Below are 14,264 nucleotides of genomic sequence, written 5' to 3'. Positions count from 1 at the left end.
GGTGAATGAGTCCTTGAAGTTGTGGCTGACATTATTAGGTTCTGTAGTAGTTTTGCCCAAGCAGGTAAAAACAGTAATGACCATTGGGGAGCACTGGGCCCACAAAGCTGCCTCATAGCAGTAGTGTCACTGCCACACATCAAGACTGTGAGGACGGGGGGCGGCGTGAGATTGGGGCAGTTTGACCTTACTGCCACTGTGCCCTGCCCCTCACTGCTCAGTACATGTCAGCAACACAATGTCAGGTGATTAGATCTGTGGTCCTCCACGCCAGCCACTCCTGGATACAGGGATAGAGTTGGTATTTGGGTTTGTTGCAGGGTTTGGTCTTTCATAGTTTGTTTCCAAAGTTGTACATATACGTAGACCCAAATATTTTTTAGATAGCATTCTGATATTTGCTTGCAACAATATATAGTGCTACCAGGGACTAAGTCTTGTCCTTCCCTAATAAAGCTATCCAAAAGTAATAATTGAGTCCTGTCATATGATACATGCTTTTTTCTTTGCTTCTTCTTAACTGTGATTTTTTGTTGTCTTTTATTCTATATTTAAAGAGATCAAACTGCATCCTGTTAGAACATGTGAGGTTCATGATGTTCCACTCCATTCCGAACGTACTTTTTTTACATTTCAAAGTATTTCCCCTCCCCCCTTTCTTTAAAATCTTTACTTCACTTTTCAGCTATCAAAGTGGCACATATAGATAAAACAAGATTTTAAAAACCCATTGAAAATGATTTCCTTTTGCTCCTCTTCTTCTTTCCTTGCATCAGCCATGCAGTCTGCCACCCATTACTTTTATATTTTAGTGTTTGTGAAGCATAGAGCTTTAGTATGAAAATAAATGTCCAAGTGATAATTTTCATCCCTCAACCCTGAACACAAGTACTTGAAAGTACCGGTAAGTTTTGCTGGAATCAATGATGCTTGCTTGCAAGTACTGTTTTATAGACTCGGTTGTCAGATAGCCTAAGTTATACGGGAAAGAAACGCAGTAGAATTAATCAACGCTACACCATTAAAAACAATGTAGCAATCAAACTGCAGCATAAAAATATGTCTTAATATTAACATTGCTACTACATAACAATGTATATTATACACCACATTTAACCTGTCAGATGCTTCATTAACATCTTTGATTTTAAAACTGGCAATGAAGATGCTGTGCTTTTTCATATGTTCTCATTACTGTGATAGTCTTAGGCTGCAAACCTAAAGTCGCTTACTATGAAAACATTCCGTCATAATGCATATCAGAACACAACAAGGTGTACTATGCAGAAAGAAAGGAAATTGGGTTTCCTAGGGTGAAATCCAAAATTACTCTTACTAATTCTCTATTAATTTTTACAGAACCTATTTTCTAGCTGAATTAATCTGATGGTGGGGGAGGGGGCAATACACTCCTGTATGTGAATAGGTGACTCCCTAATATGACAAAGACAGCTGTATTTTAACACAGTCAAATTTTGCTTAGTATTATTTCCCTTTTGAATCCACCTCCATTCTACTATATACAGTAAGCCTGCAAATTACACACATTTAATTTGTGCGCATTCAGTTTTACGAGAGTAGCGCAAAAAAAATAAAAAAAATGGGGACGGGCGGGTATAAAAGGTAAGGAAAGAGACTGGGATTCATTTACCAAATGACTTTGGTAAACCTACTCCCCATTTAACCCAACGTGTTTTGACTACACACAGTTTTAGCTTTAGGCATGATACCATATGTAAACTGGGGCTTACTGCACGTTAAAACAGACAGACACACACACACACGTTGGATCTAAAGGTGACTTTCCACTCACAAACAGTCATTTCCTGACAAAAGGGGCATCTGAATGGAAACAAAGGGGGCGACTGTCACCAGTTCCATCTTCCTTTGTAATCCCCCATGTTACCTCTTATGCTGTTTTTCGGGGTGAGGGTCATATGATCTGCAAGCGGGAAAGTGAATCAGTAAAAATCTCTTTCCATCTTAGGATGCAACCCATTAATTCAGAATTAGAAGTAAAATTGAGCCAAAATTGATTCAGTTTCTGTTCTGCTATTGTCAAAAAACTTCCAATTTCTGATTTTGACTGCTGTTCTATACAATTTTGTTGTATTACTTCTCCACTGAGCACCACTCAAAGGGAGTTGAAAAGACTACTTAAAAAAACAACAACTCTAGGTGGCCATACAGTCCCAAGCACCTCTTGGAGGAGAAGGAATCTGGTCTTGGGGACACAGTTATTGGAAGTAGTATTCAATTTAATCTGCAAAATTAGGGTGGATGAGAAAAAATTAAATCAATAAAGACTCACAGGATGGGTAAGCCTTGTGTGAGAGTCCAGCGCAACATCTAACAGCTAAGACTTAGGACTGGATATGCAATCATTTGTACTTACAGTATATAGACTATTATGAGTACCTCTGGTAGCTCTTCAGACATTTTTATAAACTGCAAGAAATATGCGAGCTATTAAAAGATATAATTCTGAAAAACAGACTGCCGTGTGAGCCGCCAATTTAAGGCAACAACATAAACAATAGTAACTTGTGTGCTCAAGTGAAGCATCTTTTTAATTTTGAGTAATGAAGATGTCAAGCCAAATGCTAGAGTAGTTTAACTTAATTAGGTGTCCTATTTTTCCAGGCAGCCTTTCATTTCCCATTGAAAACTCAGCTTGTATGCAAGGCAGCAAGAGCAATTTTGTCTGTAATGAATACCTCTGGGATTGCACAGAGTAATCATTTGAATGCTATGCTGAAGACGGGTTTGAGTAACTAGTTTGGGCTTGTTGAGATGTCAGACATTGTGAGATTAACTAGATTAATTTGTAGCCTCCTATCATTATTGTTTCACTGGGTCAAGGGTCAACAGGTCAAGCTCACTTTACAGAGGGAGCCTTTGCAGCAAGGAACAGGTCTATAGTCGTTTGCCTAATAAGTTGTTCAAAATACTTTAATGCCCACAGATAGACCTAGATGGTCATCTTCATTCAATATTCCCCATGGTTGTTTATCTTTAAACTGCTGCCCTAGAAAGTTTCCTAGAAAGGAGCCTACATTTTATGATACCTGCAGGGTACTTTTTACACCTGAAAAGAAGCACAGAAGAACATACAGTGCATATTTTAAGGGGCATTTTATACTGGGTATGAACCATCCAAGGGTATGTTATCTCACGCAGAAAATAAAAGCAGGCATTATGAGCTGGGAGGAAATAACCCAAGCACTTTCCTGAAAATGTATCATTGGATGATTGATTTTTTGTTTGCCTTCTGGAAGATAAAATAATAGCTTTTGTTATTTTTGTTTTATTGATTAACAGAGAAGCCAGCTACTGCAGCTGATAAAAGTTGTATAACACATTATAGATAGCATACAGTGTTTAAATTAACATATATTTTTAATGAGGTATAGCCTTGCACAAAAATTAATAATAACTGTAATCCAGGCTTATATTGAACTATAAAGGGAAGGCACCAGACTGCCAATATCAAAGCTGTTTAGGATAACAAAAAAGTGTGAAAAATAAAGGGGTGCAATATCAGGCCCGGAAGACCAATTCATCAACAAAAAAATTAGAAAGCAAAATGCAAAGGTCATGCAGTGGGGAAAAATAAAAAGGAATTTGCCCCATCTTATCAAGTAATTATAGAGCCTTTCAGATGTGTTTCACTGATTTAGAGGCTGGAATTGGTGGAAATTAATTCATAATCTCAAATATAACCATCATTATATGTTAAAGCACTAGATCTTAGATACTTACAGAAACAGGCAATGCCCATTCCGTAGGGCATCATGTCTGATGTGTTCTCCAGGGTGATTATTCCATAATCACAACCAAGGGACTTTTGATAAAATACTATGGTCATCTTTTCAAGTTTCTAGAAAATACTCAACTCTAAGAAGTTCCATGATATGTCACATGGAAAATACTATCAGGAGATGCACACAGATGACCATGGAAGATTGCCATGAGGCAAAGGCAAAAGAGTCCCTAATGGGTGCATATTCCATGCTATTTTAAATATCATCACACTGAAGTTCAATTATTAATGAAAACGTCATCATTTACTGTGTGATAATGAATATCTGAGCGGCTAGAATATTTTAAAAGCTGCCTGGGATGCATAACATTACACCAGATATTTGTCACCAAGAATACAATATTTACATATATAAAATATACACAAGCTTAGCAGCATCAAACAGTCTTTTGGGACAAACTAAAAGAATATCATTATTTTTTATGGTATAGTTATACTTCTGGCTCATTTCCAAGAACGGCTTTCTGTGGAAATCATTTCAAGTCTGGAATTATGCTGTTTGCTTGCAGCAACATCACAGGAACTGTAGTGAGCCATATGTTGCTACTTAGCAACTTAGTACATAAGTCCCAAAGCATGTACTGATTTGAAAATTGAACAGAAATGATAATTGTCAAGTGATGCTGTGAGGCAAGTTGTCTTGGATTACCAAGCTATGCAGATGTTTGATGTTATACTTTTTTCCTGATTGACAGTTGAGTTTTTACTTATGTTAGCCTAAAGGTGATGAATTGACTTTTAAAGCCTTAGAATAAGGCCCTAAGTTGCCTCCATGAATATGAACACATTCTAGTGAACATAAGGAATTTGAAGTTCAGCTTTCTTAGTACATTCATCTTATTTCTCATTGTGAAGTATAAATTCATGAGAAGCAGCATGAACATTTTTCATCTGTGGAATTTTCCTTTCTTGTTGCATTTTGAATACATGTATTTAAAGTTTAAAAGTATAGGCTGTAGACAACATTAAGTCGTTTTCAGAGTATACCTGCTGAAAACAATGCACATGACAACCTCAAGTCTACTAGTTTCAATGGATACACTCTGAGTAAAATCATAAATATAGATTAATCCCACAATCAATAAAGGGCATTTTAGCATCCTTTTGGTAAATACCTGAGATGGTCCTGTGGCATAAAATGTGTAACCAACTTCTAAAAATACCTTAAAATATCCCAAGGAAGTGATACCTGGTGTCTTAATATGCATAGTATAGACATATCAGCAGAAGGAAAATGGCTCAGTTGGAAAATGTGGAGGTACATTCTTTGTTCAAAACTATTTAAGACAGACATAATGATTCTCTGAAAGGTAGCAGCTGCTTTGTAACAGCAATCATTCAGAGAGTTTGTACTTCTACAGTTTCAAACAAATTCAATTAGCCCTTGTGCTTCAAAGCCCTTAAGGCATGAACAAGATGATGCCTGGTTGCTTTAATCTAACACAGTACTGCTAAACTTGTCAAGACAGTTTTTTGGATGTAAAGGTTAAAAAAGAATATCCCACCCCCAATTTTTAATCAAACAGTTCTATTCAAAACTACGTGCAGAGTTTATAGCAGTCTTAGCCAAGCAAGTTCAATCATAGAAGTTCCAAAAGGCACTCTAAAATGAATTCAGCAGGCAACTGGGAAGTAATCTCCTGGGAACACTCTCTTTTTAAACACAGCTTTAAAAAAGAAAATATTTAACATCATGGCCCAGTCATGTTAAAGTTTTTAATTACAGAATGAAGGGTATGTGGGTGTGTGGTAATATATATATATATATTCCATACTATGTTACATCTGCCATATATATACCTGCCAGCATCAGAAACAAATGTCTGGACTAGCCAGACCTGATTCAGCATGAACTTTTGTTTGCTTTTTAGTATTTTATTGTCTGGTCTGTTTTGTAACTCTGAAGGTCTAAACAGGCCGTGTGGTGGGTTAGAATTTATTGGGGGGAATAGGGTGCCCTTGCAATTGAATACACCAGTTCTTTAGACCAAACAGACCTGAACGCGATAAGTTAAACAATTTGTGGCACCTGTGGCTTATAATGATGAAGTTGTCTGTAGTCAGATAAACAAATAGCATGCACCTGTAAAGAGGATTTCCTAAAGGTAAAACAACTGCTTGGGAATGATCATGCTGGCAAAACAGCTGCTTGCATTCTGGAGAGCAAACGAGGTAGTGTCTTCAACAACTGCCAACTCTGGCGTTTTATCAGTGCTATCTCATTAGCTGGAAACAAGGCTTAAATGCTTTGTTTATAAATTATGATTATTTCTGATTGCAGCAGTTACTGATAGTGCCACTCATTTGCAATGCAACTCTTTGAATTTGTTTAATTACAATTTGAAACAAGGCAGAGAAGATTAATTAACCCACCTGGCTGGCTGGCACGTACTCCTGGCTCGGCTCTGACATACTCATATACATGTTCTCACCGTCAAACTGCAAATGAAAAAGAAATAAATATACATTTATTTATCTATCTATCTGTGGATTAAAAATTAGCAACTTTGAACGCTTCTAGCGTCAAGTGACAAACGATCGCCATTAAAAAATTATAGCCTGGTTTAAAAGAAAGTGTAACTGCAAGTGCACGTCTTGTCTTTGATGTTCCTGTTGTCATCCTTATTGACCCTGGATGCCAGTGATTAGGAGTAATTAGTGCTCTAGTAATTACAGCAGGCAATGAATGGTTTCCTTTCATCTGCAATCTGTTTTAAAACAAAATGGCTCATTTTGTGCACCATGTATACTTATTGCAGTAAGCGGTAGAGAAAAGCAGAATAATGGAAAAGTTAAAAAATGGCTCTTTACAGAATCTGTTTCAGTACTGATAAATAACAACTTATAATTAAATATATTAAATACCCATTTAAAAATGAGGAAAAATCTTTAGAAATTTGAGGTGGTAAATATATGTAGCTAAACAAAGACATGTTAAGGCAACAGTTGACTTGACAGAGTGAAAATAAATTACTCTCTGCTACCTTAACTGAAATTACCATCCCCAAACTGATGGAATAGATATACATTTCATGTTATTCAATACAGTTGTGTGATAAATCTCTTTGTCAGTGTAACATTACATAACCTATTATATAAATACCATCAAGTACACAGAACTATGAAATGAAGACACGTTTTATCGCCAAGTGTTGTTTATTTCATACTTCATATTCCACTCTTAAGTATGCATCTAAATGTGCATGTAATTCTCATTGTTTTCCTACTTAACTTTAGAAGAAGATTAAGAGACAAATCCTGAGAATTGTACTATGCTTGTTAAAATTGTTTCTCCAAGGTATGGTTGGATATATTTTGTTCAATTTACTCACAGGTGTAAGAGATCATATAAAGTTAGAGAAAGGAAGTAATAAAGTTTTTGTTTTGTTTTTTAAGTATATAACAAGGAGCCAGGATTTTATCCCAACAGCATTCAAGTTACAAAACCTACCTTTTGTACCAAATCACTTTCCTGTATCATGTTATTTTAGAGTACTAAACAATGCAATCCTATACAGTCTAATTAGCATTAAGCTCCATTGAGTTGAATGGAGCACAGTTCCAAGTGAATGTGGGTAGGATTACAGTTTTAATTAAACTAGGTTTTTTTGGAAGCCCCTCTGGCCTGTTGTATCCAGTGTTTAACTTGTGCAAAGCTAGCCTTTTTACAATGCAATCTTATACCCACTGACCTGGGAAACACCACTGGACTCAATGGGATTTGCTTCTGTGTAGACATGTATAGGATTGCCCTGCTATCATTCTTGACAAGAATTAAAATGACAGGAGTTAAAATTGAACTCTTTCCTAGCTTCCTCCCCATCCTTGTTCACTCACACTTTTCCTGAAAACCATTTGCAGTAGGAGAAAGTAAAATAATTTTAATCTGCTGTACCTACAAGACAACAAACTGTCTGTTACTGCCCTAGACAGCCCAGAGAAAGTCCACTGACTCTGGAGTGAGGTTTTCTGACTCACAATTGTTTAACAATAGCAACAATGTCTTTTTCCTACCTAATCTGCGCTGTTGAAATGAAGGTAGCCAGCAGAGAACTTTTGTGTGAAAGAGCAGTGAACTCAATTCTAATACTGAATAAAATAATAATCCCTGAATTTGGAATGTGCTCAGAGGCACCCAGTTCTTCACTTCTAGATGTATGTCTTTTGCACCACACTCTGGTTGGTAGATCCTGGATTTCTAAAAACAACAACCCCAAACTAGATCTAACAAGCCTGAAGTCTGCCCATATATAAATGTTCAAATTCAGATTCTTATGTGACATTCTTAAGCCAAAAACCATTCCATTGGATATAATGGAATCTACCTCTCAGTATGGGACTGTGCTGTTAATTTACTAGAATCAACTCATCAGCCAGACTGATGTCAATCCAAGAATATTTATAGTCCTCTGGCTTAACTGGTTTGACTACGCTTTCTTTAGCTATATGATACTTAGCCTGAGTTTATATATCTGGGCTTCCAAATGCCATGCTAGTTGAAACCCATTGTTATATGAAAATTAATATGATACTTCAAACATGATAAATTACTTCTGACAAATTTTCTTTTCACATTAAATTGGTACTGCATGAGCAGTTGGGTGAAACCAACAAGAATAGGAAGAAGACTATCAGGATTCTGTAGCATGATTCCTAGTATAACTTGAAATGAATGAAGAATTCTATACACCTTGTAAATGAATAAAGTAGTATGCAGTTAACACTGTACCCTAACATTGCAGTAGGACTTTTACCTGAAATTTGTATGGCAGAAAGTAGTCAACCCTTTCCACTCAAATCACTAAATATTTAATGTGGCAAAGGAGTGGGTGATTGTGCCTGCAACTTTGATTAAAATCTTATGCACACTAACCCAGTAGTTGATTTTTATCATGGTGCAAACCTCATCCTTCACAAATTGCCAGCATGATGACACATGGGAAGTGGAGCCTCAGAGCTGCCCTCCTGACACCGGAGTCACTGCTGCTTAGCTGGATGGGCCTAGGGCAGGATGGTGGTGAGGTTATCTCAGTGTACAAGTTGACCACTGCTGAGATTCCTGCCATTACACACATGTAGTCCTCATCTTGCTGTGTCTCTTTCCTAGCCCGGCCCTGCCAATGTCAGGAGGGTGACTCCACCCCACCACTGCTGGTGAATCAGGTCATTAGCATGAGGGGATCTGAACTGCTCCTCCTCAGCGCCTGCAATTTGTTTGTTTCTGGAAAGCGTCCTTTTACTCTGATGGGACAATTTTGCCAATCCAAATTGTTGGTGTATAGGTGCACAATCCAGATTGGAAGCACTCCAGGGGCGAATAATTAAAGCTTCCCTACCCTCACTCCTCAAATGCTAGGTTTTCAGTCTGAATCTGACATGGCAATCTCTTAAAAGAATCTCAAGGGCAAATTATATGATGAATGTGTCATGTAGCATGGCTGTAAGACCCTTTATGTACTGTGGAACATCCAAGCAGACATGCATTAGCAAGATATTCCTCCTATACATGCCTACTCAGAAGTATATCCCATTTAGTTCAGGTAACTGTGTTGAGAATTGTGGTCCAAAACAGGCTGTCAAACCAAGTTATTTGAATTAAGGCCAATTTAGTACCACGTAATCAATGACTTAATTAGATTGTGCATTGTTTATGTGTACAAGTCCTTTAGAAAACTATTATCCCCTCTAAAAACAACTAAAAATAAAAATTAATTAATTAAGAAAAACCAGCTAGTGAAAGAAGCACTACTAATGGCAAGAATCCTTATCTGTTTTCAGAAATAGTGTGTCTGAGAACTAAAATCCAAACTGAGCTATATATTTTTTTATTGAGCAATTTGAATGTACCTGGTCAGCTAGAATGCTACATCTCAAAGACTTAAAAGAAGAAATGTCAAGCTAGAATGTGAAGGACATGAAAGGTCTGCATATACTAAAGCTTCATATAATACAGTCAAGCAGAAGAAAATTAGGTGTAAGAACTATTACAGTGGGAGACCACCCATGGAGAGAGCAACAGAAAATAAAGTGTAAAACCAAGACTGAGATAAAGAAAGAACATTATGAGCAGAATAACACTTAACAAATAGCTCTAGCAATTTTCCAGTTGGAGGTTTAAAAAAAAGTTGTGTGGATAAAATTTAGGGATTTTGATTGCTATGGTAAGTGAAATTCTGATACTTTGTACAATCTTGCCTTCTAATGGTTCCACCAGCTCAAGTTTTCAGGATCTGCACCAGAGTTTTCCCCCCAAAAAAGTTTCTGCTATTTCTCCCCCATCAGTAAATTTTATTTCACTTCCTTGATAAAAAGGTCTAAAATGCTCAATTTGGGCCGCTGATCATTTTGCCAAACTGCAATATGCAATATTCTCACTGCCAGCTAAGAAATCTGAAAAAAAATCAGTGAAAACTAAGTGTGCCCATTTGTATTACATGCTTGTTACTAGGTCACCAAACAAAGGATTTATGTTTTGGACAGGTAATTAAAGCAGGGATGTTTACAGTCAATGTTATGCAAGTCCCAACTGTTGAATATACCCTTGTGTCCTTTGGCTGACCAACATAGGCAGACTAGTACTTACCCAACACAAACATTACTTAAAGGATGCAAGTATCCTACCAAAGACCTTGCAGTCCTATAATGTACAAAATGCCTTTTCAGTGGCAGCCCAGTTGTACAATGCTCTCCAAAAGGAGGTTCACTTAGCATCAACGTTGTCAGCTTTTCAGCACCAAGCAAAAATATTGTTGTTCACCCAGGCATCTGGATCTTTGTGTGGTTTGTGAGTTGTTGTTTTTTTTTGGGGGGGGGGGAGGGGGCTATTCTTGATGTTCCTTTAGTTGGGTGGGGAGTGGTATTTTTCTTATTCTTGATTACTGCTAGATGAACACTTCTAGTATCATGCATGCTTTCATTGCTTTTGGCTATGTTATGGAATCTTTGCATTCTCAACTTGTTATAAGAAACTTTGAGACTTTTTTTCAATAAGAAGTTATTAAATAAAGTTAATAAATAATATATTACCCTTGGTTGCAGTGCCAAATGGGAGAGCAAGGCCAACATTACCTCTCAAAGACTCAACTCCTGCATCAACAGATGAAAGAATATTTCAATTCTACCTGAGTTAGAATTATCAAGGTCACATATCTCACCAAGACTTTTCCCTTTTCGCTGGTCATGACAGCTGAAAACTATTTTTGTGATCTACCTGAAAACTATTAATCAATGTTATTATGGTGTTGCATTTGTGTTTGTTTATATTATTTGAGTTGTTGCAACCTGCCCTGGGACCTTAGAGTGAAGGACGGGCAACAACCTAATACAAACAATGAAACAAATACATTGTTACCAAGGGTATAGGGGATGTCAGGTTCATTAAACAGATGTTTCTCAGCACTGTGATAGATGGGATGGAGATAGTTTCTAGGATGCTGAGATAAGGTCTGTGTATTTCCATAAGTTGAGTAAGGTAAAAGGAAAATAAATACAATGCTACCTTGGGTTAAGAACTTAATTCGTTCTGGAGGTCCGGTCTTAACCTGAAACTGTTCTTAACCTGAGGTACCACTTTAGCTAATGGGGCCTCCTGCTGCCACCGCACGATTTCTGTTCTCATCCTGAAGCAAAGTTCTTAACCCAAGGTACTATTTCTGGGTTAGCGGTGTCTATAACCTGAAGCGTTTATAACCCAAGGTACCACTGTAAGGGTAATTGTAGGATTATTGTCAGGTGATTATTGTGATGGCTTTCACATCTCTGAAGAAGAATGTTATAATACAGCAGCAGGAATTCAAAGGTTTGTGAATAGTATTAAGGATGGGAGGGGGAGATAAACCTGAATACCTCCTGTGACACAAGAAATATGGATGTGGAAAACATAAGCAGTTGAAGAATTAAGGGAAGGTGCACATGAGATCCAGCTGGGTTGGGATATGTTCCACCTGGGTTCAGTCACTTAAGACTGGAATGGCCTATAAGTGAGACTCCTCACAATGATCGTGATGAAACCAACAGGTGCTGCAAGAAGGTCTTCCCACAAGAGAAACTGGCAATTTATTTGATGCAATTTCACTGTGAACAAAGCTATAGTGGATGACATCTCATTTGGCTGTCCACACCACTGAGATAAATACAGTGGTATTCTTATGTTATTTCAGACCCTGAGCTTAACAAGGGAAGGGGGCTTCTTTTGAAATGGTAATATCTCTTACTTCACTTACCGGTACTTAAAAATGTGTTAAGGGAGCCCTGTGTCTTTGAGGATCCGCCTGCTCTTTATGCAGAGTGGGACCCTAGATGTCAGCCAGGGCACTTACCCTGCTGGAACTAATGGGCTAAGAAGATATGGAAGCAACCCCAATTTTATATGTGTGTTCCTATTCACTAGAAGTAGGACAAGAGAGTTCCTGAGTTCCTGTTAGGTGGGATTAACTATTTTCTTGTGTATTCAAGTGAAGTTTATCATCTGACTTGCTTTGCTATCACTAAAGGGTTTTGGGGAGAGTTAAAAATTCTTAAAGAGACAGTATTGTCAAGTGATTAATGCTGATGTGACAAATGGCCCCAAGTGCACAGGTTCTCCTAAAAGGTCACATTTTCTTCTCAACATAAAGTGATCAACTTCCATTCTGCAAAGTTGCTATAGACATAGAGCAAGCAACTCAAATAAACATATTTCCTGGAACATTATTCTTTTCCTTTTATTTTATTCCTGCTAGTATATTCTTCTTTAAATGGCTTAAGAATTCTAAACAGACAGCACATTTTGATTGCTTATGCTGACCTAAAGTAGCCATTTTCACAAGTTTTAGATATAACTACAATTTTTGGCCTTCTAGCCAATATTATAATTTGATTTATTAGCTGCATATAATTTTCTTTAAAAGAAACACAGGAAAGATTTTGCTCTATAGTGCAATTTGTTAGGAAGCACAGTATTACAAAATTCAAACACACACACACACACACACACACACACACACACACAGAGAGAGAGAGAGAGAGAGAGAGAGAGAGAATATGAACCATAACCACTTAGTGATCCTTTGTATTTTAATGTGTTTGGGGAGGGTTACTAATGTTTTTAACCTATATTTTCTGTAAAACACTAATCCCAAAAAAGCTTTCAAAGTGCAGTCATTTAAAAAACAAACCCAAAGCCCAGATCCAGAAAGAGCAATTTCTAGGGTTTGCTAGTCAGAAATGGAAAAATATGGATGAAGCAAAGGTAGATTACAGAAGTAAATCATCTACTGATTAGGCTAAAGGGGAAAAATTGATCTTGTTACAGAAACCATTATAGCTAAAAACAGAACGGCTCTGTAAATGATATGTCATTATAAAACTGAAACAGAATCTTCTCCTAACTTAGCAATACTTCATGTGATTTACACAGCAGCATGAAATTTCCAAGTGAAGGTAAACAAAATAAACAAAAAACCCTAAAAGGCATGAGCCTTTGTTTCTGACAATACATCTATCTATCTATCTATCTATCTATCTATCTATCTATCTATCTATCTATCTATCATCTATCTATCCATCTATCATCTATCTATCATCTATCTATTCATATCATCTCCTAGGGTTCATCTTAAAGGAGAAGTGCTACTGTATTCAACTCTACGTGCTTGGCTTTTGTGCCGTATGGAACCCTGATCATGCAAAGTTCAGATGCCTGTGCTCATTGTGTGGAGAGGCACATTATGCCATGGGCAAGGCCAGTAGTGTAGACTCCATTCCCCTTCTATTCATGGCATGCTCTTCTCCTATAACACACCCTAGCCTACCTCATGGTGCTATTGTTGAGAGGATGAACTGAAGTGGGGGAGAAATATGTTCACCACTTCAGCTCCCTGAAGGAAAGGTGAGACATAGATGCAATTACCGGTAATAAATCAATAAGCCATGACTGCTGCATTTCCCATGTTTCATGACTGAGGCATGTGTGATTGGGATTTTTTTCTTTTTCTTTCAGCATGTATCAATTTTCAAAAGTTCAGAAAATGACTCCAGAACAAACAGAGTCCTTTCGCAGGAGCATGCTTGTGAAAAATAATATGCAGATTAAGAACCCAATCTCATGTTCAGCTGCTCCACAAAAATAAAGATATATATTTAATAGTTTTACATGAGTTTAAAAGCACATATACATTTTGATCATTAAGTAAACTGTTGTAATGCTGACAAAATTCTCCAGATCTAAACAACATGATCCAATTTATGGACTATTGATACTATTGCTCTGCCATACTTCCATTTTGCTTGTCATTGCTTTTTTAAAGTAAAGATCTAGACTTCTGAGCAAATACAAATTATATACAGAACATATAATTTACAGTACTTATTTTTTCTTACAGATTACCATTATGTATGATCATGTATGTACATTAATTGAAAACAACCATAAAAAGGAATTCTGATTCAATATTAAAATCAT

General features: G+C 37.0%; 1 protein-coding gene across 3 annotated transcripts in view; it reads right to left on the bottom strand.

Moving 5' to 3' along the window:
* TOX (thymocyte selection associated high mobility group box) overlaps positions 1-14,264 on the bottom strand; it is a 189,299-nt gene that overhangs the window by 76,203 nt on the left and 98,832 nt on the right. For all 3 annotated transcript variants that reach the window (XM_081874366.1, XM_081874367.1, XM_081874368.1), the window contains exon 2: positions 6,197-6,262. In XM_081874366.1, the coding sequence (XP_081730492.1) occupies positions 6,197-6,262 (66 nt within the window). The remainder of the gene's footprint in view (positions 1-6,196; positions 6,263-14,264) is intronic.

This window comes from Podarcis erhardii (assembly GCF_964252035.2).
Source record: "Podarcis erhardii genome assembly, chromosome: 8".
NCBI classification, from domain to species: Eukaryota; Metazoa; Chordata; class Lepidosauria; order Squamata; family Lacertidae; genus Podarcis; species Podarcis erhardii.
Note: the sequence above shows the minus strand (reverse complement) of the source record. Positions and strands in the feature narration are given on the sequence as shown.